The 26,069-nt window shown below is 37.3% G+C and overlaps 1 protein-coding gene across 2 annotated transcripts in view; it reads right to left on the reverse strand.

Annotated features, from left to right (window-relative positions):
• Positions 1 to 26,069, reverse strand: part of GCP4 (GAMMA-TUBULIN COMPLEX PROTEIN 4) — an 80,089-nt gene that overhangs the window by 1,423 nt on the left and 52,597 nt on the right. For both annotated transcript variants that reach the window (XM_090002034.1, XM_090002033.1), the window contains exons 10-14: positions 25,205 to 25,260; positions 24,890 to 25,084; positions 24,517 to 24,742; positions 20,744 to 20,832; positions 365 to 518 (exon numbers count right to left, since the gene is read on the reverse strand). In XM_090002034.1, the coding sequence (XP_089858160.1) occupies positions 365 to 518; positions 20,744 to 20,832; positions 24,517 to 24,742; positions 24,890 to 25,084; positions 25,205 to 25,260 (720 nt within the window). The remainder of the gene's footprint in view (positions 1 to 364; positions 519 to 20,743; positions 20,833 to 24,516; positions 24,743 to 24,889; positions 25,085 to 25,204; positions 25,261 to 26,069) is intronic.

The raw sequence follows: 26,069 nt of genomic DNA on the forward strand, positions 1-26,069 counted from the left end.
AGAGGCACTAAACATCCACAGTAACCGGTACTTAGGTCTTTCATATATGTCCCATCAGGAATTAAACTCTCCCCCATCCCTCCCTCTCCTCTGTTTTGAAGCCAAATGCTAACTTGCACAATTCTACTGTAAAAAATTTGGTGGATTTGTCATGGAAAAATTAACTATAGCATAAAATCATTAGTGTCAGTCATTCTCCCCTAATTTTTCTGATGTAAAAAGAGATCATTTGGTCAAGATGTTCAAGAAAGATAATCCATGTAAATCCACAGCCACTGACTAGATGCATACAAACTTCACAGCCACTAACTAGATGAATATGAACTTTATTTTAAAATAAGATATCTATGAATCTTAGAAGTACCTCAGTAATGTGTTCCAGTTCCAACACATTTGGACAACTTTCATGCCGCTCAATGCACCAGCAGAACTGCAAACACAGTTTCATGAGTCCGTCGAGTATCCGCGACACTGATCCAATGTCCAAAAAGGACTGTGATATCAAAGCCGACAAGTACCTGTAGGCAAAGGTCTCCAATATAAACAATTCATCATACAGAAAAGAATCCAGGATAGTTCTTATCTAATTGATAAAGTACCGAAAAAGAGCTGGAACATGCAACACAAACAAGTCCTAGCAAATAACTTTGTAGACCTGAGTTTTCAAAGTGATGAATCACAGGTTGCTGCCTACATAATTTCTAAACAAGTTACTAGCCTTTTGCAATGTACATGGGCTGATTGATAATGCAAAACATGAATGAAATTTTAAATGGTAAGAACTGACAACTGATATATAGCATGGTTGCACAGCAATTCACAGGAAAGACAAGTTTATATGCCTGAAGGATGACATTCTCTAAGAACTTTTATGAGAAGGCATGCCATGCCCCAAGTTTACACCTAGAATTAACAGGGCTAGTCATTGGACTATTGCAATTGGAGCCATGTATAAATTTCAAAGTACTTCATCAGCTCTTTGTTATCAACCAGAGTTACCAAAAATGCCTATAGAATAGAGGAAGCGCGCTTCCCCGGGACGCGCTTCGGAAGCGCGAAACGCGGCGCTTCCGAAACGCGAGGGGAAGCGCAGGTTCAATTGAGGAAGCGCGCCCCCCTTTAAAGGGAAGCACATCCCCTTTTAAAGGGAAGCACGTACCTCTTTAAAGGGGTACGCGTAGCCCTTTAAAGGGGGATGCGTACCCCGATAAAGGGAGACGCGTACCTCTTTAATGGGAGACACGTACCTCTTTAAAGGGGTACGCGTACCCCTTTAAAGGGAGACGCTATTGTGGAAAGGTCGAATTTGCCCTTAAAAAAAATTTACACATGAATATGTTTTTTTACTGAGGATAAAATGGGTATTTTACAAAACCCGTGAAAAATTAAAATCAAAAGGGGCTTAGGGTTTTGTTTTTCACGTCTCTCTCTCTCTCTCTCTCTCTCTCTCTCTCTCTCTCTCTCTCTCTCTCTCTCTCTCTCTCTCTCTCTCGAGTTTTCGACGACCTCCACCGACTTCCGACGATGAAGATGTTCAGGACCTTCAGGTACGCTATCTTCTCTTACCCCCTCTCTCTATCTCGAATTTGGATTTGCTAGGTCCTTGGTGAAAAGGGGACGGCAAGAAGCAAGGGTTGGTAACTTGGGTTGGAGGGCTCGACCAGTCCCCACACGAAGCAAGGGCACAATGGGCGTAGGGTGACCTCCGGCCACAAAGATGCAAAGGGCTCGTGAGGAGTTGATGGCGGTTGGGTTCTGCCAGCTGCGAGCCCTAGGGAGAGGACCTCTGTCTGACCACCTGTGCATGGCAAGTGGCTTGGGCATGTGTGTGTGTGGCTCGACAGAGACACACAAAGAGGGAGAAGGTTGGGGGAGGAGGCTCCAACAGGGAGCACCACCGGCAGTGGCGTAGCTAGGATTCATGTGAGGCGGGGGGGGGCAAATAGGGGTGTAGCAAAAAAAAATTGGTGTGATAGAGGGGTTCAGGGGCAGTGTCCCCATTTTTTTTTGAGATAAAATAAAAAATGGCTACAATTATTAATAAAAATCTATTTCATATGGACAAATCAAACTATTTGCTGCAGTCAGGGCTGGGCTACAAAAATGGATAAAAATCTATTTCATATGGAATCGGAGCTGGGCTAGGATTGAGCTTTTAATTTTTTTTTTAACTGGACCGGGAGGCAGGACTGGGCTACAGCCCAGTTCTGCAACCCCCCCCCCCCCCCCCGCTCCGCCTATGACCAACGATGGGTTGGGGCTCACTAGAGGTTGAGATGGTGGTGTGTGAGGCATGCGCGCCGAGGTGGGTGAACCAAGAGGGTGAGAGAGGGAGAAGAAGAAAGCAAAGAGAAAGGGTAAAAAAAAACATAGAGAGTGGGGGTTATAGATGGTGGTGGGTGCCTTATTGTATGGGTTGGAACTTGGATCCAACCAACTGAGATTGGTTATAAATGGGGGTTAGAGTGGTTTGGGGTTGGATCCTTATGGGTCCAACCCAAACCGAATAGGTGAGAGGATGGTTTGGTGGAGGCTTTTGGTTTGGGTTGGATTCTTATGGATTCAACCCAAACTAGGTATTTAAGAGGCATAGTGGGTTGGGTTGGGTTGGGTCCAGACTCCAAATGATGTTTATTTTTTTGTTTTAGTAATTGATAAATTATGAGAGTAATGATTTCATTGATTTGTGTTCTTCACTCTGCATCCTTTGCTGTTAATAATAGTTTGTTTTTTGTTTTAGGCTGATTCCATGTGGTGAAGCATAATTCTTTTGACTCTTGAAATTTCAAAAGTTGAATTCTTTCCCTATTACATGGAGTTATTCACTCTAAATGACGACCACTACTTAGTTTTTTAGTGTGTCTGGATTTCAAGATGAACAAAAATGTATTTGTTGAGCCATTTGAGTTTTCACTTTCTGTGTTTAGAATAAAAAATGACTTCAAATTAATTACTACAAGTTTTATGTTGAAGGTAACTTGTCCATGGGTAGTAAGAATTGGTATTTGATGTGCTGCATAATCGAGCTCTTTTGTTATCTACATTCTTTTTTATTGTCATTCAGTTGTCCTTGTGAACTTGTCTCAATATAAAGACAACCATATATGTTTTAATGGTCTTAATCTATTGAGACTTGAGAGTTGAGAATCTGAAATGCATATTTTTGACTCAGATTACATTTACCTCACCCAATTCTCATTCAGTGTCAATTTGAATTTTGTCTTTCTTTATTGTGATGTTGTCTTTGTTTAACAATTTTTCATAAATGCAATCTTTTGAAAGAACTTCCTTTCTTTTTCTCTTTTTCTCTTTTTCTTTTTTTATTTTTGTCTGCTTCATCATAATATATTATAGATAGATCTTTCATCTTTATGAATGATGCTTATTTAAAATTTTAAAGTGTTTTAGGTTGATTCATATACTTTTATGATGCAGGTATATTTGCATGTTCTTTGCTTCATTAATAAAAGCTATGATCACGATAATTATGATGATGATTCTTTGTACAATTTGAAGCATGAATCGTCTAGTGGTGTTGGGAAGGACAATGCAAGAAAGGGCAAGAGGTCTTCTGATTGTCCATATCAGTTTGAGGATAGAAATGAAAATTGTTTTGATAAGGAAGATGAAGAAGAATATGACTTGGATGACTACTATTCTGAAGATGACCAAGATGATGAACCACCTAGCATGCATAAAACAACAGTGCTATGGCGCCATGTTTTGAAACAAAAGAATAGTGGGCAAGGAAAGCAAGGTGGAACACAGGTTTTTATGTGCAGGCACTGCAAAAATATTTATCATGAGTCATCTACTCGAGTTTTTGCACATCTTATGGGATCTCCAAAGGGACAAAGTGTTGGGATTGCCTTTTGTCCTGTAGTTGCAAAAAATGCAGAATTGGCAAAAAAAATTAAGAGGCAAGTTCGCCGAGTGGAGGTTTCATCAAGTGCATTTGAGTTGAGGAGATCAAGAATTAATAATCCGAAGAAGCCTATTATTATGACTACATCATCTAGTGGAAGCCGAAAAACAGTTGATATTCGTGATACCTTTAAAAAGGTAGAGAGAGATGATGTAGATCACAAAATTATCAGATTTTTGTGTGCAAATGACATACCTTTTAATGTGTTTCGATCACCATATTGGGAAGAGATGATATCTGCAGCTAGTAAAGTGCCTGGATATAAACCCCCATCATATGAAAAAGCGCGAACAACGTTACTTGACAGTGAGAAAGAGTGTGTTCACAGAGAGTTAAATGAATTTCGAGAAAAATTTGAGTTTGGAGTTTCCATTGTCTCAGACGGTTGGACAAATATCAAGAACAAACACTTGATAAATATAATTGCCTCAAACTGTTTTTGCTCGATGTTCTTATATGCAAGCGATTTTTCTAATGTGCAACAGTCAACTGCAAACATTGCCAAGTTTTTGAAGACGGAATTTAGACTTGTGGGGCCTTCTAATGTAGTGCAAGTGATTACAGACAATGCAGCAAATTGCAAGTTAGCATGTGAAGAATTAAAACAAACGTATAAGTATATGTTTTGATCACCTTGTGTTGTGCACATACTTAATTTAATCTTTAAGAATTTGGCACATGAGTTTCATTGGTTGGAAGAAACATATTTGCAAAGTAAAGAAATTGTGAAGTATATTACAAATCATTCAAAGGCACTAGCAATCTTTAGAAGCAATGAAAAATTAGAGTTAATAAAGATTGCAAAAACAATGTTTGCTTCACATTATACTACTTTGAAACGCTTGCTTGATGTGAGGGAGAGCTTGAGGCTCACAGTAATTTCAGATAGATGGAACGAGTGGAAGCAGTCATGCACGGATGAAACTATGAAAAAAAGAGTTACAACATAAACAACTATTCTTAACGAAGAATATTGGAATTCTGTACGTTTAGCATTATTGATTACAAAACTCATATATAAGATGATTAAATTTTTGTGATCAGGAAGGCCCTATAATTGGTGAAGTGTATGAAGGCATGGACAACATGTTGGGAGAAATCAAAGACAATCTAAAAGGACAACCAGATTTGTATAAAAAGATTCATAAGATTGTCTCAAATAGATGGGATAGAATGAATGTGCCTCTCCACAGTCTAGCCCACATGCTTACTCCAAAATATTACGAGTCAGAGTATCTCAAGATCCCAGCAGCAGGAGGAGTCAAACAAGTTTCTCCAGGTAAACATTTTATTCTATCTATTTAATAAATTTTAAAGTTTAATGATTTAATTATTTTTTTATTTCATTTGCACTTTCTTGTTATAGTTACTAAACATTTTTTTTTTGCAGAAAAGGATAATGATATCTTAGATGGTGCAATGCTCGCGCTTGAAGTGATATCTGCTGGAAATGAAGAGCTCTCTACACTATAGGTCACAATTTGTGGCTTTTGCATCAAGAAGTGAAAGATTTAGCCGAAATGCAGCAAGAATAGATGCATTGAATCCTACAATGTCGATGCTTAATTGGTGGCGTTTTTATGGTGGTGATGCACCTGAGTTGAGAGCATTAGCCATTAAAGTTTTATCTCAACCTATTAGCACATCTTCTGCAGAAAGAGTGTGGAGCACCTATAGTTATATTCACAATGTTAAAAGAAATAGGCCCAATGAAGATCGTGTTGATACATTGGTGTATATTCATTTCAATCTTCGATTGATTGACAATTATGATTAAATCATGTTGTACTTTTGTTTTGGTATTTTTTTTCTCTTTTTCTATAATTGATTATTTATTACCATTCATATTTTATATTCTTGTTATAAAAATGTGCAACAATCGCTACAAAGAAGGACCTAGTCGAAAATGAGATATCAATCCAGAACTTCCTATTGTAGAAGAAAATACGTTGAGATTAGAGGACATGCGTTGGAGAGATTTGGATGATAGTGCACAACAATCAAGCACTATTTTCAAATCCAAATATAAAGATGCACAACCAAGAGCTCTATTACCTCCAATAATCATACGTACAAATGAAGTTGAAGAGGATACAAATCAATCCAACAGAACTAGTAGAACTGCAGATATCCAAGAGCGACCATCAGTTCCTCATGGTCGGATTGATCGTTTCTTTAGCCAGAAACCTAGGCAAGGTATGTTGATATTGTGTTTTTTATATTTTAAATTATAGTTTTTGAACATTTTAATTTTTTAACGTATTCATTATAGGAAATGAAGAAAGGAGCACAAGACATGGTCATGGAGGACAAGAAGCACGTGATGATGCAGAAAGTTCACGATCTATTGCTGACTTGAAGGAGAAGAGAAAGATGACAGATTAATGAACTCTTGAATTATTAAAAAAAAATTTTATGATGTAGTTGGAATAGTCCAACTTAAAAACTTTTATGTTACTTTTTTGTCATGGTCTTGTAATCTTTTTTTGGTATACTTTTATTTTGAATCTTGCATGATGAAGTGAAGTAGTGGATTATGTTAATTTTAAGTTTAGAGTTTAGAACTTTGTAGCTTATAATTAACAATTTAGAAATTTATAGCTTAAAAATTTAACCATATCTCTATGTAATCTTTGAGTTTATTGATTTTTCATTTTCTATGTTGTAAGGACGACAAGATTTACAACATCAAATAACAAGTCATTTGATTCTTTCGTTGAAAAAGGTACGTTTTTTAATCAAATTTATTTGTTTTCTTAATGCATTATTTAGTGTTTGCATGCACTTATTAAATGGTTGCAATAAGAATGTGAATTATGATATTTTCTTGATGTATGATTTTTTAAATGCTTGACAGTTGCAATATGATGCATTTGGTAGATAATTACAACTTATATTATTAATTGTCTATATACATGTTTTATTTTGTCAATGATGACATAAATCTTATTTTTTGATAAAATAAAAATATATAATTACATTTTCGCTTCCCTTTCGTTTCTTATTCGCTTCCCTTTCGCTTCTCACTCGAATCATGTCGCTTCTTCGCTTCTTAAGTCGCTTCCGGTTCGCTCCCTATGTCGCTTTCGAGACGCTTCCTAGGTCGCTTCCGAGACGCTTCCTAGTTTGCTCCTAAGTCGTCCCGCGTTTCTCGCTTCCTAAAATTTTAGAAGTGCCTCGCTTCCCGCTTCCGCTTCCCGTATCGCTTCCCGCTCCCCCTTCCACGACTGGCAACTCTATTATCAACCATTAGATTTCAAATTGCTTGTAGTTTGCATGATTTTGGCTCAGCATTTTAAAGCTTCTTTCCTTTTCCCTGAAAGGATAAAACATCTTTCAATTAAAAGGTAACAACCCAGGTGTGTTAAAATATATGTATATATATAGTATATCTTTTGACTTTTTTTTACTTTCTGTTATTGTTAGGGCTATTTTGGTCTTTTCTCTTGTAATAGAATCTGTCCTCTAGGCACAGTTTTCTATCTTTTTATTTTATTTTATTTTTGGTCTTTTTCCCTATTAACCAAGGGTGCTTTGGTCATTGCTCCCAAAGTCATTGGGGGTCTCCAACGGTCATATTTATGTCCGTTGGGAGCTCCCAATGACTCTATAGGAGCTCCCAATGGCCACTCCTTTGGTGGTTGTGTGTGTATAAATAGGGGTTCAACCCCTCTTGTATTTATTAATGCATGTGTTGAGCAATAAAGCCTATATTTTGTTATATTTTGTGTTTTTGTCATTGCCAATATTAGCTTGTGTATTGTCCTTTTAGCGGACTTGTGCTTGTGCACCGTATGTGTTTTGTAATCTTGCAAGCCCATAGTGGCGCTTGTTTGTATTTTCACATATTTCCTTACATGGTATCATAGTCATAGTACCTATGAAAATCTCTATAAAGAGAGTGTGTATGTAAAAACACAATACATGAGACAAGAAGTGTGCACAAAGGCACAAGGAGAACTCTCATAAGTGCACAAAGGCACGGATACACATGCACAAAGGCATGAAAAATTAAAGAACTTCTTTATTGAATGTCAAAGGGCTTTATGAGAAGCCTTAAAGAAATCACAAGGGGGTCGCCCCTATTTATACATGTTGGAGACATGGGGGGCTGGCTCCAAACTTGTATGTTGTGGGGGCCCTCATGTCTAATATGAGGAAAATAAAAAATAAAAAACAAAAAAATAAGAAAATATAAAATTACAAACATATTTTAAAAATGAGTGTAGTTGAGATGCGTATGCTGAGATGGATGTGTGGAAATACAATAAAAGACAAGATTCAGAACGAGGAGATACGTAAGAAGGTAGGTGTTGCACCCATTGAAAATAAGATGAGAGAGAATCGTTTACAGTGGTTTGGACAATTTCGGCGAAGGCCTAATGATGCTCCAGTTAGAAGGATAGAGAAATGGGAAAATATATTAGTTAAAAGAGGTCGAGGTAGGCCTAGGAAGACATGGATGGAGGTGATAGGAAAGGATATGAATGCTTTGAACCTCACCGAGGACATGGCATTGGATAGAAATGATTGGAGGAGAAGGATTCATATGGAAGACCCAGAATGATTTTCTTTTTTGGTTCATATCGTCGACCCCAATTGTTTTGGGATGAAGGCGTAGTTGTTGTTGTTGTTGTATTCTAAAAAAATGTGTAAAATGACTATTTTACCCCCTATTGGGTATTTATACATATTTATATATATAGTTAGATAGATACATATATATATGAAATATATATGTATCTCTCTCTCTCTATATATATATATATATATATACACAAAGAAGACAAAATCCATATTACAATTTAACACCCCCCCCCCTCCCTCAAACTTAGGGTGAAATAACCGAAAGTTTGCCAAGAAGGAAGTTGAATCTAGGAGAACATATCGCCTTTATGAAGAAGTTTGCCAGTTGATACTATGATGTTAAAGATCTATAACTTTTCTTAAATATTCTTCATGAACATAGTGGCAATCCATTTCAATATGCTTTGTGCGTTCATGAAATGTGTGATTTTTGGCCATGTAGATTGCACTTTTATTATCACATCATAGTTTTGTGGGCCCTTGAACTCGTGCATTCATATCTTCTAGTAATCTTCGAATCCAGACAATTTTCATAGTAGTGGTTGTCATGGCTCTATATTCAGCTTCAATGGATGAAAGAGATATTTTCTACTGTTTCTTGCATCTCCATGAAACTAAGGATTCTCCTAAAAAAATGCAAAAACCAGTGGTGGAGTGACGGTTATTTGAGTCACCTCCCCAATTAGAGTCAGTATAAGCAATTAAATTTAATTCAGAAGAAGAAGACAGAAATACCCCCTTATTTATGGTTCTCTTTATGTATCTGACAATTCGGAGAATGACGCTCATGTGTACAGTAGTAGGAGCATGTTGAAACTGACTGACAACATGTACTATATGAGAGATATCAGGTATGGTAATGCTGAGATATGTTAATGATCCAACCAATTGCATGTAAGGTGTGGGATCTTCTAGCATAATCCCATCGTCAATCTTCATTTTCGAATCCACAATTTCAAAAGTTTCATAGATCTTGTCATCTGTGATTCCCGATCTGTCAATAATCTCACAAGCAAGTTTAGTTTGAGATAAAAAAAATAGCCTCTGTGAGAATAGGCAATCTCAATTCCCAAAAAATATGTCAAAAATCCTAAGTCTGTCATTTCAAATTTTGTTGTCAATGTGGATTTAATGCTCTTGATCCCTTTGGTATCATCACATGTTATCAACATGTCATCAACATATAATAGCAATATAACAATTCCTGCAACAGATTTCTTGACAAACAATGAAGTGTTAGTATAACACGAAAAAAAAACCATTTTCTAGCATTACATTGTTAAATTTATCGTACCAAGCCTTGGGAGCTTGTTTCAAACCATAAAGAGCTTTTCGAAGGCGGAGAACTTTATTTTTAGGGATTTTCATACCTGGTGGAGCATCCATATAGACTTCTTCATTAAGATATCCATTCAAAAAAGCATTTTTGACGTCCATTTGAAAAAATATTTCATTTTTGAATTGAAGCAATAGTGATGAGGTATCTGACACTGACCATACGTGCTACTCAAGCAAATGTTTCTTCATAGTCAATCTCATACTCTCGACTATACCCTTTAGCTACTAAGCGAGCTTTATACCTTTCAAGAGATCCATCACTCTTAGTTTTGACTTTGAATACCTATCTACATCCTATAGTTTTCTTTCCATTAGGAAGGGTTTGAAATTCTCATGTGTTAGCTTTCCTAAGGGCTTTGAGTTCATTCTCCATGGCTTCTCTCCATTCGACACACTTTTCGGCTTCTTCAAAGTTTTTCGGTTCAAAATATGAATGAATGGCACTAAGGCAAGCTCGATATTTAGGTGAGAATGAATCAAAGGATACGACTCTAGAGAGAATTTTGCTAGTTCTTTGAGTCCTTCTAGTATTTTTGGATTATCCAATTCATTATCACTATTATATGTTAATTCATTATCACTAGAAATATCATTATCTTTAGATAATAAGTCAAAAAGTAGTCGACATTTTCTAAATGCGGTTCATTTTTTTCGAAACCACTATCATTTTTCAAAAACGTCGCATTCCTTGAGACATATAATTTATCATTCTTAGTATCATAACATCGAAACTCTTTTTTTGTTTCGGAATAATTGAGAAAAGCACAAAGAATGGCTTTTGGTGAGAGTTTAGCATTTTTGTCCGTAAGAACAAAACATTTACATCCAAAAATTCTCAATATATTATAATCGGGTTCTTTTTTATATAGCATTTCAAAAGGAGAAATTTTATTTAAACTTTTGGATGGAAGACGATTAATAAGATACGGATGCAAGAGTCGCCTCGGCCCAAAAAAAATGGAATGCTTTGGGATATAAGTAAGGTTCTAGTGATTTCAATGATATGTCTATGTTTTCTTTCAGCCAATCCATTTTGTTACGGGGTTCTAGGACATGATCTTTGGTGAACAATACTGTAGTCTTCAAGATACCTCTTAAATTCATTAGAGAGGTATTCACCTCCGGAATCGGTCCTAAATATTTTTACATTGCTATTAAATTGATTTTTAATCATCATATGATATGATTTAAAACACGAAAAAACTTCATGCTTATGTTTAAGAAAATATATCCAACAATATCGAGAGAAATCATCGACAAAAATCACATAACATGTAAAGCCTCCCTTTGATATAACTGGTGTCGGTCCCCAAACATCCAAATGAACAATTTCAAAAGGTTTAGTGGTAAACATAGATCTTTGTTCAAAAGGCATACTTCTCATTTTTTCAAGAATGCAATCATTACAAAAAAAATATTTTTACAAAGATTTTTGACAAAATGTAAATAGGATAACTTGGTGATGTTGGGATGTCCATGTCTTTTGTGCCAAACATTTATATCTTTATGTTGAGCAACATTACAAAAAGTGTTTTTAGGTATTTAAATAGAGTCCACATAGTACAAATCTTCCTTCTTAGAGTCTTTCCCAATCACATTTCCGGACTGGCGATCCTGTATTAAGCATTTATTAGATGAGAATTTAATGTCACATCAATGGTCCGAGAGTTGAGAGACAGAAAGTAAATTTAAATTCAATTTTGGTATAAATCTATTTTTGTGGATAAAGAAATTTTGTGTTTCAAAGTTCCCAATACCTTCAATTTCAAGAGAAGTGCCATCCGTCGTTGAAACAAAATATAGTAATGTATTTTTTGAATATTTGAAAAGAGAAAAAATGTTTGAAGAAATGAAATGAGGCACCCGAGTCTAAGAGCCAAGAAGTTTTACCTGGAGGAGAAAAGGTAGACATGGCTCCGAAAATGGCTCCTTTAAGAAGAGGTTGAAGAGCTCCGTTTGTGGAAGTAGATGACTTCTCTTCTTTTTTAGGTTGCGATGTGGTTGTCATAGACAACTGTTGAGAGTATTAGGCATGTGCCTTTTATACTCTTGTTAGTTTAAACATAGATAGGGGTAGTTTGTTATTATGCATTTTTTTCAGGTCTCTATTGGAACTTAGGTATTTTGGTTAATCTCTACTTAAAGGAGATTATACCTAATGTTAATGGATTTTCTTTTTCAGCGTCAAACTGCTCTTCACGCACTGCTCCTCATGCTCGTTCTTTTCAGCATCAAACTAATCTTCACGCAACATGGTTTCAGAGCCCTTCTCGATTATGGACGCCTGAGTCTCCTGTGTCCTCGTCTTCAGCCTGAAATCGATCTGGTCGACAAGTCAAAGTTGTTTCATCGACTGGTTCTGGTGGACGTGGACAAAAGAGGACATAAATCAGATCTGACCTCAGATCCTTGGTCTGTTTTTTTTCATGAAATGAATATGATCCTGTGACCAGACTTGGATCCGAAGTCAGATCTTGTTGCTCCTTGTCGAAGAAAAAATTTAACTATAGTCTGTTGAAGATGGGTCGTCGTGGTTTGCCACGTTGTATGCAGCGTGTTGATATCGTTGGGGCGAAGTCGTGGTGTCGATGCTGCTGCAGTTGGTGATTTAGGGCCTCTTGCATGGGTCGTCGTGGTTTGGCAAGTTGGATGCAGCGAGTTGATATCGTTGGGGTGAAGTATGGTCGTCGATGTTGTCGCAGTTGGTGATTTATTGCAGGCCGGTTATTGTTGTTGCTGAGATCTGATATGATCTGTTGTGTCGTGAGTTGTTGTTAATGTTGTTGTGGTGCTGGCGATCAGCAGTCTTTGAGTTGTCGTGGGTCGTTGTGGCATTGTTAAGTTAGTCTTAACTCCTAGAGGTAACGCAACCCAGAGAAAGTTTTTTTTGGCAACGCTGATCAGTTGTTGTTTTTTTGGTTTTTGCTTAAATGGCTGAGTATCAAAACCACGGCCTGAAGGTGGAGTCATTGCCTGAATACAAAGCTTTTGCAAATCCGTTTTCTTATGGACCATCTGTTAAATTAGACGAGACAAATTACGCTAGATGGTCTCGTACTTTTATAATGTCAGTTTCAGGCCATCGCAGGAAGTATATCTTATTAGAATCTGAACCAAAGGAGAAGACGGGTAAATATGCTACATGGGAAGAAGACAATGACATTGTTATCTCATGGATTATGAATAGCATTCAACCACATATTGCTGATGGTCTCATTTATTACACTACTGCTAAACAAATATGGGATAACCTTCGAGATACATATTCTCAGGAAACAAATGTAAGTCGTATTTTACAGGTTGAACAGGAAATTTATCAACTTCAACAGGGAGACCAAACCTTAGCGCAGTATTATGCTTCGGTAAAGGTTGTTTTTGAGAGGTTAAATGCTCATAGACCTCTATGTTGTGACAACCAGAGAGTTCATCAAGAACAGACCATGGTGGCACGATTTCTCACAGGTCTGTCATCAGAATATTCTGTAGCAAAGGTCCAGATGTTGACGAGTTCTGATGTTCCTACTTTAGCTGAAGCATACAATCACCTTAGTAGACTCTCTATGTCACTCTCTCAGCCCCAATCTGAATCCCAAATCTCCGCTCTTTTTATGTCGTCTATTCATGGACGGGGCTCTGTGTTTAACCTTAGAGGGAGAGGTCGTGGTAGAAGTACTGGTGGTAGAGGCAGACTTCAATGTACCTATTGTGGCAGACTTGGACATCTGGAAGATAGATGCTTTGACAAGCACGGACGCCCTACTGTTCCTTCATCCAAGTTTGCTCCTAAAGCCCAAGCTGTCAATGTCAGTGCAGATGCTCCTGCAGATTTTTCAAAGGATACCATTACTCTTAGTCGTGCTGAATATGATGATCTAGTGGCTTGTCGTCCAACCAGTTCCAGCTCTCCCATGGCAGATGTTGCATGTTCCGCAGGTGATGATCTAGCTTGCCAAGGTAGTAGATGGATCATTGATTCTGGAGCGTCTAGACACCTGTGTAGAAACTCTCATGAATTTAAAACCTAAAACCCATTTCAGATCATCGAAAGGTGGTTTTGGCTGATGGTAGCTTCTCTTCTATTGTTGGTCAGGGAAACATTTCCTTATCTTCCGATCACCAGTTGACAAATGCGCTCCATGTTCCCTCTTTTCCACAAAATTTAATGTTAGTTAGCCGTATCACCAAAGAACTAAATTGTAGGGTGATATTTGATCATGTGTGTTGTATGTTTCAGGACTTGCTGACGGGGAAGAGGATTGGTGGAGGCTATGAGGAAGGTGGTGTCTATTATATGCGTCAACCAGGTGGAGCAGCCCATACTGCAGTTGAGTCTTCTTTCAGTCCCTTGCTATGGCATCATCGTCTTGGTCATCTTCCGTTACCTAAACTTCGTAGAGTTATTCCCCAAATCTCTTCATCAGCTATCCTACAGTGTGAAGCTTGTCAACTTGGCAAACACCACAGAAGTTCCTTTCCGTCTAGTCAGAGTCGGTCTAGTAATAAATTGTTTAATCTTCTTCACGTAGATGTGTGGGGTCCTAGTCGGATTCCAAGTCTATCTAATTGTCATTATTATCTGGTCATTGTGGATGATTTTTCAAGATTGTCTTGGTTATTCTTAATAAAAGAAAGATCAGAAGTTCCCAATATTCTTCAATCTTTGATTATTGAAATTCAAACCCAGTTTAATTCAGGTGTCAAAATTGTCCGCATTGATAATGCTCTTGAATTTAAGACTAAAGTCTTGTTGCAGTTTTACAAAGACCGTGGGATTAAGCCTTAAACATCTTGTGCCCATACTTCTCAGCAAAATGGGGTGGCTGAACGAAAGCATAGGCAAATTTTAAATATAGCCCAGTGTCTAATGTTACAATCCCATATGCTTGCATTATATTGGGGAGATGCAGTGTTAACTGTTGGTTTTCTCATAAACCACATGCCTTCAACCTCTGTAGGGGATCGTATACCTATCCAAATTCTTTATCCAGAGGCTTCTCTTTTTCATATTCCACCTAAAGTGTTCGGGTGTGTGTGCTTTGTACATAGATTGGAACCAAATCGGGACAAGCTAACAACTCAGTCTACCAAAATGTGTTTTCCTTGGGTATCCTCCAAACCAAAAGGGGTATCGTTGTTATGACCCAATATCCAAAAAGGAGTATATTAGTGCGGATGTTTCTTTCTTTGAGTCGATTCCCTATTTCTCAAGTGGTCATCCCCAAGTGCAAGAAAGTCAAGGTGATATTTGTCCTCTACCTATTCCTCCTTTTCCCTTGGAATATGTTCCCCAAGAGTCTCTTGTTGAATATCCTTCTGTGCAACGATACCGGGATCCTCCACTAGTGTACACACATCGATCACCACTTGATTGCATGCCTCCATCTTCCCCCTCCCCTGAGGTGAGTATTCCTGATCATCCTGAAACATCTGTTGTAGATGATGATCTGCCTATTGCTTTACGCAAAGGAAAAAGACAGTGCACTCTTCATCCTATTTCTAAGTATGTCACAGATGTACGGCTTGGAAGGAACATGTGAAATTTCATCTTAGCGTTGTCTGCGATATCTGTTCCCGTCAATCATCATCAAGCTCTTCTGGATCCCAATTGGAAGCAAGCAATGCAACATGAGATGGATGCCTTATTGTCACATGGTACATGGGATCTAGTTGTTCCGCCCAATGATGCAGATATTGTTGGTAGTAAGTGGGTCTTCTCTCTTAAGTATAATTCAGATGGCTCTCTTGAACGGTATAAAGCTAGATTGGTAGCCAAAGGTTATACTCAGACCTATGGTATTGATTTCTTTGAAACTTTTTCGCTTGTCGCTCGTCTTGGCACCATCCAGTTGGTTTTATCTGTTGTTGTACACTATGGTTGGACCCTTTCTCAGCTTGATGTGAAAAATGCCTTTTTATACAAGGATTTAATGGAAACTGTCTACATGCAGCAACCTCCTGGATTAGAGGTTGAGGGGGAGTGTAAGCAGCAGGTGTACAGATTGAAGAAGGCCATTTATGGTCTTAAACAAAGCCCTCGTGTGTGGTTCCAAAAGCTTTTTGAGATAATGTCAGCATTTGGCTTTGTCAGGTCAGCCTCAGATCATTCTCTGCTTATTAAAACTTCTTGCGCTGGGATTGTTGAGACGGTGGTACATGTAGATGATATCATACTAACAGGCAACAATTCCAAAGAAATTTTAGATACAAAGGCCCATCTTCAGACTCATTTTGTTACTAAAGATCTTGGTCCTCTTAGATATTTCTTGGGAATAGAAGTTTCAAGAAACCGTGAGGGTTTGGTATTGTCCCAACGAAAGTATGTTTTAGATCTTCTTAAGAAAACAAGAATGCTAGGGGCTAAGCCTGCAAATATTCTTATGGACCCTAAGGGCCATATGTATGATGAGGATTCAAAATCCATAGACAGAAGTAGTTTTCGTTCTCTTATTGGCAAGTTGTTATATGTGACAATGACCAAACCTGACATTTCATTAGCAGTGAGCAAGATAAGTCAATTTATGGATAAACCTAATAAGGATCACTGGCAGGCAGCTATGATGGTTCTTAGGTATTTGAAAGCGTCTCCAAGAAAAGGGTTGTTGTTCAGTCAAACCCTGCCATTAGAAATCATTGCTTATTCGGATGCCGACTATGCTGGGACTGTTAATGACAGAAAATCGATAACTGGGTTTTGTGTATTTGTGGGAGGAAATCTGATTACTTGGAGAAGCAAAAAGCAAACAGTGGTAGCCAGGTCAAGTGCAGAATCAGAATACAGAGCTATGGCTCAAACTGTTGCAGAAATGATGTGGATCAAATCAGTTCTAACTGATCTTCAAGTGAAAGTGTCATGTCCTATGGCAATGATGTGTGACAACAAGGCTGCTACCTATATTGCCAATAATCTGGTGTTCCATGAGAGAACAAAACATATTAAAGTTGATTGTCATTATGTACGGGACTTGGTGCAGACTGGACTCATCTGTACTAAACATGTTTCATCTGAAGATCAAGTAGCTGACATCACCAAGCCACTTGCTAGTTCCAGTTTCCTTAGATGTTGTGACAAGCTGAGCATGATTAATATCTATGCTCCAGCTTGAGGGAGAGTGTTTAGAGTATTAGGCATGTGCCTTTTATACTCTCGTTAGTTTAAACATAGACAGGGGTAGTTTGTTATTATGCATTTTTTCAGGTCTCTATTGTAACTTAGGTATTTTGGCTAATCTCTACTTAAAGGAGATTAGACCTAATGTTAATGGATTTTCTTTTTCAGAGTCAAACTTCTCCTCACGCTCATTCTTTTCAGCGTCAAACTAATCTTCACGTAGTGTTCTTCAAACAACAACAATTTCTTCCATTTGGAACAAACCGGTTTGATGTGTCCTGGTTCTTTGCAAAAATGACATACAATTTTGCTATAGTCCCTTCTTCCGCCTTGTCCACCATTAGATCCTTGATTTTGATTTTTAAAATGAGGGGGTTTGTATGTTCTCAAATTGTTCCTTGGACTAGAAACAACATTTACTCCATCATTTTCTTCTTGATGTAAAGGCATTGCAAGAACACTTGGATTTTGCTTGTTTATGCACATACGAGTTTCTTCTCCACGTAATGGCATCTTCAAGAGCGGGAGAAGTGAAAGAGGATAGAAGAGTGGATCTAATTTGCTCAAATTCAGGCCTTAGCTCATTCAAAAAATTAAAGAACCTATCTTCCTCAAGTTGTTTATGTCTAAGCTCTATGGATTCTCCGCTTCACTTTGGTTCGAGCATGGCAAGCTCATCCCAAATAGAGGAAAGTTCGGCAAAATATTCTCTAATGGTCATTTCACCTTGAAGAAGAGTCAAAGCCCTTTTTTGGAGGTAGTACTTATAGGATAAGTCCCTTGAAGTGTACATTTTCTCAAGGTATTCGCATGCTTGAGATGCTTTCTTGAACTTTACAATGTTCGCATTGATTCTTGTTTCAACGGATGAAAAGATCCATGATAAGATCTTGAAAATTTTCATTTCCCACTCCTCGCGTCTCTTGCTATATTCTTCAAGAGCTTTAGTTCTCTCTTCTCCTTCAAAAATCTTAATTTCACCTTTTTCTATAAAGGTGATTTTAGGCTCCAGTTCCGGGATTGAGCCTTGGACATAACCCCAAAGTCCTTTTCCTTTTATATAGGCTTCCATATTTCCGGCCCAAACGTGATAGTTTGAGCCATTAAGCTTGAAGCCAAGAGAGAAATGAGAATCTTTTTCTCAAATTTTCACCCATTTGAGATGAGAGAAAGACAAAGATACGTACCACAATAAGATTTTAGATCTTACTTGATATGGTATTCTTCTAATGAATTGAAGAAAGTCTTCACGCCAATTACCAAGAATATGAATTTGAAGGCACGCCTTTTGAGGCACCCAATAATATGAAGAAACACACGATCCTCTTTCTTCAAAAACCTTGCTATGATACCATATGAAAATCTTTATAAAGAGAGTGTCTGTAAAAACACAACACTTGAGACAAGAAGTGTGCACAAAGGCATAAGGAGAACACTCACAAGTGCACAAAGGCACAAATACACATGCATAAAGGCATGAAAAATTAAAGAACTTCTTTATTGAATGTCAAAGGGCTTTATGAGAAGCCTTAAAGAAAACACAAGGGGGTCACCCCTATTTATACATGTTGGAGACATGGGGGGCTCCAACGTGTATGTTGTGGGCCCCCTCATGTCTAATATGAGGAAAATAAAAAAGAAAAACAGAAAATATAAAATTACAAACATATTCTCAAAAAAGAATGTGTAAAAAGACTGTTTTACCCCCTATTGGGTATTTTATATATATATATATATATATATATATATATATATATATATATATATATATATATACAAAGAAGACAAAAATCCATATTACAATTTAACAGTACCATCAAGTGATCGTGTTTGTGACTAAAAATTCAAAGGAATCATGTGCTACTTCCACCATTGTCATTCTCTTCATCTTCCTTTCTCTCACTCAAAATAGAGAATGTGGAGTCAAAAATTGACCTTACCTTCAAGCTAAATGGGAAAAACTATGTGATGTGGGCTTCTGTCATGGAGAATAACTTTAAAGGAAAGAAACTTTGAGGCTATGTGATGGGCACTATCACCGAGCCTCAACTCAAGCTCACAAAATTAGGAGAAGGCTTTGGAGGGAGATGCTCGTATCAAAGCCATTGAAGATCATCATAAGAACGTGGAAGATTGAGAAAATAACCATGCAAAAATTCTTGCATGGTTCATGAATAATGATGACCTTAAGGTATGTGCTAACATTGCTAAATTTAGAATGGTGAATGCTTGGTTCTTCATGAAAGGTATGTATAACCAAAAAGATATGGAAAGAGCATATTTTTTGCACGATAATATTAAAACTATCAAGCAAGGGGACTTAAGTGTCCACGACTTTTCTAGTGTTTTAAACCCCCTATGGGATGAACTTGCACTATTGGAGCCTAAGTGGGTTGCCATGGAAGATGTGGATATTAGGCGAAAACAAATGGAACAAAAGAAGATTTTTCAATTTTTGTATGGGTTTCATCCCGAATTTAAGCAAGTTAGATCTTCTCTCCTACATAGATCTATACATCTTCCCCTTGAAGATGTCATTGCCGAAATAGTCCAAGAAGAAACTCGTTTTGGTATGAGTAAAGGTGGTGATGAAGTGTTGGCGATATCTAAGCGCAACAACAATGTGAAGACCTGTAAGCCTCCACATTTTGGAAGGCAAAATAACTATAGTAATAATAATAACTACAGTAGTAGAAGAAAAATAATTATTGGCCATCATTGTAACAAACCCATCTCTCTCTCTCGGGTACGAAGGAGAAAAAGAGGTGAAGAAGAAGATGGAGGAGGAGGTAGGTACCTCCCTCTCTCTCTCTTATTCTTCTTCTCCCCTTATGCTGTTGAGTGTGGGAAGGGGGAGGTCTTGGATTATGTATCAAGGTGGGAGGAGGGGGCATTATGTATCGGGTGGGGTGGGACCAAAATGACCCTGCCCCCTTTGACCTGGGTCAAACCAGGGATTTTGGGTCTACGCTAGACTCGAACCATGGCGTAGTGTGAGACCCGAACCGTGGCGTACCCACGCCCGTGTCGACACAGGTACGGCGACTATTTAGCCATGTCGCGGTTACATAGTGCATGATTAAAAGTTCAGCACTGGAGGCTCAAATGAAAACTCGACTCAACCAGCATGATAGATCAAGTCCACATCAGCCTGCAATCTACTGGTGTTTTCCATAGTTCCAGGCAACCCATGTACGTGTGACTTGTGAGAATACTATGATCAATCCCTGCAGGTGAGACAGCCAACCTTGTTAAGGATAACTTGCATTGAACCCGATGTTGATTGTAAACAAAAAGTAATATTGACAAAACACCTTTATCCAGGGACATGATTCAACTAGCACAAGAAGGGTCTAATGACTGATGAGGAGAATCCTAGACAGAAAAGATCCAACACTAAAAGGATCATACTCACAGAACCACTGGTTTTCTCCCTTATTGTAGTGGTGGATAGAAATGTTGTTGGAAATTTAATCTGTATGCCAGATTGTGTCACTTCATTTCTCAAAGGAGAATCATACCATGGAATGTGGGACTTATTTCTGATATCATATTTGTTAGCATGGTTTTTAATTAATTATCTTGCCGATCTTTATTATCATCCTAGATCAAAGAAATCCATTTATATTTTCCTTGATTTTATTTACTTTAAGCTATCTATTGCTTGAAAACTTTTTATAGTGTAGGGACAGAATATACTCATGGCTCAAAATATCCCAACAGTAATCCAGAAACTCGAAGGGAAAAACTTAAAAAGAAAACATGGGAAGAAACTGATTCCTCACTCTTGATGGAAGCCCACAAGCTCTGTAAAATCATGTGAGCTTTGAAGACGATCTTGCAAAAGATTCCACTGAGACTCAATGACATCCACCTAGAAATACACAGACTTTTTTAGCATACAATAATTGCAGTGATCAGCTCCAAAACAAGACAGAACATCATAAATCCAATAATCACAAATTAATAACAAATATTTTGCAATGAATAAAATATGAAAAAGAAACAAAAAATCATGATAGCCTTAGTTGTGGTAAAGCTGAAGCTAAGCTATTGCATCTACCAAGATGCATGTATCTCTAGTAATTTTGACAGTTGGCATTTCTTTGGCAATTTGAGCTTCTTTTCTTATTCTGGTCGTTATTCTATTTTAGCAAATGCTCTCTATAGTCCTTCAACCTTTTCTTTTCTTTCCATTTGATTTTTTCTTTATCATTTACAACTAACAATTCTCATCTTTTTCTGTCAATTGCCCATAATTAATCATTTTCTTTCCACAATCAGAATTTCTTTATCTTGTAACCTATTTTCAGATCCAGTCACATCTCTTTAACTTTTTCTCAAACTTTTGCTTGACTACCAACCACTCCAAAGTCAATCCATCCTTCCCTTTTCTTCCGGAGCATTTTCTACTCATCTTTCACCTTTCATTTTTAGATCACATGATCTTGTTTATCAAACATTCTCCCTTTCTTTTATATCTCTCTCTTTCTTCTCCCCTTGTCATTCCTTTCTTTTTGCTCTAAAGTGTACCATCTTAAAGCCTGCTCTCAGGAAAAAGAGGTCAATGGGAAGAGGAAAATGAAAGCTGCTGCCTAGTTAGATGTGCATCTTCCTGCCCCGCACAATAAAAGAAATGGATGCTATGGTTAGCACTTTTTTCCATTTCAGTGGTTTACCTAGAATAAACGGGTTTGGGAAAAGGATACTACGGCCAAACCCTTTTTTTCCTTCCATCAATCCCTCTTTTCTAACCATGTGTCCAAGAAGGTCACCTCATCCCAACTTGTTAGCACAAAAAAACTAGGTGAATGTGCAAGTAGATAAGCACCTAGGTGGCCAATTAACAAGAAAATGCTAAAGCTTTTTACCATATATTGCTAAATGCTAACTATAATAATAATCATTAAATTGTAAAATTTTAGATATTTTTTGTTAAAATATTCTTTTTGGAAGTTTCTAAATGATACCTAGATACCTAGGCACCTAGTCATTGCCTAATGCTTTTACATAGGCCAACATTTGATTTCCTTTGTTTAAAGTTAAGAATTAACGAGCAGTATAATGAGAGAATCGAATGTCTTTGACCACCATCACTACCAATGACAGAAAGACTACAAGTTTCATACCTGAAATTTCAAAAATGAAGCCTTCATGAATCACGATCAACAGTTGGTGGCATACATCACATACAACCTCCCAAGGGATTCTTCTTCATAAGCCATATAAATGTACAGATATTGGGTTATGGAACATTAGCATACAGCATGCTCCAAAGCATCATGTGACTTCCACAATTGAGGACTACTTTTCAACTCTTAAAGCACAGCCCTTCAATCCATGAAGAATCTTGCCTGAAAGAAGAGCATCACAAATCTGCCATGCTAGGCCCTATTACACACATTCTTGGATAAGGATCAAGTAATACAGCTATCAAACGGCACACAGATGGAAGTTCAAGCCTTTTATGGTCACTGACTCCCTTAATTAGAATGGGTGGCATTCACCCCAAACAAGTATAGTTGCCAAGTATAAAGTCCACAAAATTCTCCTAATATGACCAATTGGACTCTACAATCTAGAAAAGGACGTGATTGTGGTTCCTTTCACGGTCATGGACATGGCCAATTCAAATACAACCACCCTACTACCTTTATAAAAATGTGTGTGCCTCACCTTGTTAGCTCCTAAGCATAATGCCCTTTATTAACAGTACTTTGAAACAAAACTCATTTTCAAGAAATTGTTGATGCACATAGAATGCCTCGTCATTTTGGAAAACCATGAGTCATAATCTCTCTCTTTCCAAACCATCTACATCCAATCTTTTCACATGCTTTTGCAACTACGAAGAACAAGAGTGATAGTACTTGCCAACAAAATAATCAACTACTATGCAGCCACTCATGTCCCTGCTAGTGCAGGCATGTTTCCCTCTTACTCTATAGTGAAAATGGAAAAGCTTCGGGATACAATTCTTACTTCCTGCTTTCAGAAGAAACATTGTTTCTGTTTCTAGTTTTTTTAATTGAACTTTTCAAACCAATTCAGTCATAAAAAGGTTGTGTTAGTTGTGATCTTCGTAAAAATTATCATCTACCAGTTAAAGCAACACAAATCTTGTGTATACACAAATTCAAAAAATCAATTCTGATGCTTTTTGCCCTGCACTAGAACAGCTAACAAATTCACTTATGTTCAACAATGATTATGATCAATATATTTATTTTCAAAATCACATCTGAAATAAATAAAAAGTTATTAGTTTCATACACTTTTATTCATTTTTGGTCTAGCGCCTTATCTAGTGATCAGCAAGGTGAATCTGTTCTCAGATTCACCACATATCCTTAATCAATGAATTATTCATGAAAAATCTTGCCAACACATATCCCCCTTTCTTTCACAGAGATGCAATCACTATGACTATATGATATTCTCCTTGATCTACAAATCAAAGCATATCCAACAACTGGCAACACTCCCTACTTTGATACTATGAGGCCAGTATCCCAGATATGATCATTTAATCCTTTTGGTCACATATTCTACATTCATATTGAGAAAAAAAAAGGAAAATACAAATCCCTATGTGCTATCTTTTGTTGCCTCGTAGCCATGTAAATGAATAAAAAGTGTATCCCTATTCATTTCAATAATACCCCCATATATTGTCTTTAGTGAAAGATCTCATAACATCTCACATCCAATGACTCCCAGAGTAACACACGCAATATCTTTTAATAAACTCTTGGACTCTAATACTATCACTGGTTATAAATAGGGAAGGATCCCAAAAACGCATAAATCCAATATAGTGTTCATCTAGGTCTATGCTTAGTTGCATGAGAAATTTCCAGCTCCAGCAGGACCAGTACTGATGAAAAACATAAATATATAACTGTTATTATCTACCACAGTTTCATGATTGCATCATCTTCACCTACTCTCAACAACCCCCTTTTCCATGACCAAGGTGCCATTTAATGCATTAAAAATAAAATTGACAGCTGTGAAGCCATGACCTGATTCTGCCAGAGATCAAGTTCCAGATATCTTCTCCAAAGCACTTATAAGTTATCACTGTTGGATAATTAAGAACAATCTCCGTTGTTCTCATCATTGCTGAAAATTATAAGGGAGACAGAAAATACAAATAATGGCATTCATTATAAACCATAAGCTGTGTGCATACTTTATCTTAATTCTGCATTCATGTGGGACCTGTCACATATTGCTCGTCATAACCAAAGAAAACAAGTTGTTCCTCCCACACAATTCACGCCACCACTCTCTTCTTTTTCCTTTCATGATTTCATCATGTCTTCTTCATTCTCTTCATTTCGCTTCCACAATTCTTAGCATTTTTTGCTTTCCTAGATCAAATTAGAAGTTTTATCACTACTAGCCACTATGTCAAGATTAGATAACAAAGTCAGATGATACCAATCATTTATGTCATGTTACATCAGAATAAAAGATGACTGATAACAGAATGGCACTTTAGAGTAGAATCCATCAAATAAAAAGTATAGCAAAAGAATTCCAAAATGAAGACCTGAATGTAAAATTGTAAATTTGTGATTAAAAAGGACATGTGTTCCCGAACATGCCACATCGGTCTATAACGCTGACGACGTTGCTCAGAAACAGAGCACTTTTCATGCTCTTTACGATTCTTGGCAAAATCCATGTGATCTTGGTGCATCGCTGATGCCCATGATTTTTCCAACTCCATTTGTGTACGCTTAAGTTTAAGCAAATACTGGAAAGCCCTGCGGTACCTGAACAAAGTTTATAATTTGAAGCATATGAGTCACGACGCAAATAAAGATGAAGCATATCAAATGCCGCTAATATTCATAACAAGAATGGAGAGAGAGAGAGAGAGAGAAAAGTTTCATCTTTTGCACTTTCAAGGAAAATCTTACTTGGAGAGAACTTCCTGAGTAAAGAAAAGTTGCAAAGGCCAATCAACTGAATACTCAAGCGCAATAGCATCCCATCCATCGGGCAGTAGGCCTAGAGAAGAGCTATCTAGAATAGAGTCAGATCTTCTTTCACCACCAATTTTCAAACTTGATATATCCAACTGGGAAGATGCTACTTTAACTTCAGATGGTAACCTGATGGGGAAAGAAAACACAAACAAAAAAAGAGGAAATTTTGCTTTAATTGAATTTTCTCAGGAAACTAAAAACATTGGTAACTCATATGATCACATTAAATAGAGCAAAGAACAGTACCTCAGTGAAACTCTTGAAAAATGTTTGTCATCATCACCTATTGTCTTCAATGCAGCCTGAAAAAGAAAAAATGTTTGAATTTATGACCATGTGTCAAACTACCTAGAGTAGAAAAAGTTTGAGGGAGTTAAAAACAGATAAAAAAATGCCTTATTGCATCTATCCAACATACGTACATTTTAAAAGAAGTATGAACATAGAAAGATGAACCAGATCAAAAGAGATACACAAACAAGCCTTAGTCAACAATCCAAATTCCCCAAGGAACCCAGCCAGCTAGGACCAATCCAGGACCTCGAGTTTGTCTCTTTCAAAATAATGGATTAATAGACATCAAATATAAACTTCTATTTAGTTGTATCCAGCAATACATGGAAACTGAAAGTCTTAAGGCCACCATAAGTTTCATCCGATTGCTGCCAACTATCAAGTCAGTTTGGTCTGACCGATCCAGGTTTCAAAGATCTGAAAGATTATGCACCCAAAAGCTAAACTCATTTAAAGGAGACATTAATAAGTTTCCTCAATGGTTAATTCTAGGAGAATTTCACTGCCTGCATAAATTTCTGGGTGATTCTTGATTTGATAAGGGTGCATCCAAAGAATGAAGGTATAAAAAAGTCACATGGCTTGCAACGCTTTTGTGCTTAAGGCACTGAAGGTGACTTTAGGGATTGCTCAACAATAGGATACCTTGCATGATGCTTTGCAAAAGGTGAAGGTGAGCAGCTAGCGCTTTTTTAATGAGATGCTCATGAGAGTGATGACTATAAAGAAAATTGCATATACCATTGAAGATATTCTTTCGCATGGTCAACTTAGCAGCCTCTTTCCTTTTATTTAAGAACATCAGAGATCAAAAGAC

The sequence above is a fragment of the Nuphar pumila genome, chromosome 3 (genome assembly GCF_984573655.1).
Source record: "Nuphar pumila chromosome 3, dmNupPumi1.hap1.1, whole genome shotgun sequence".
Classification (NCBI taxonomy): domain Eukaryota; kingdom Viridiplantae; phylum Streptophyta; class Magnoliopsida; order Nymphaeales; family Nymphaeaceae; genus Nuphar; species Nuphar pumila.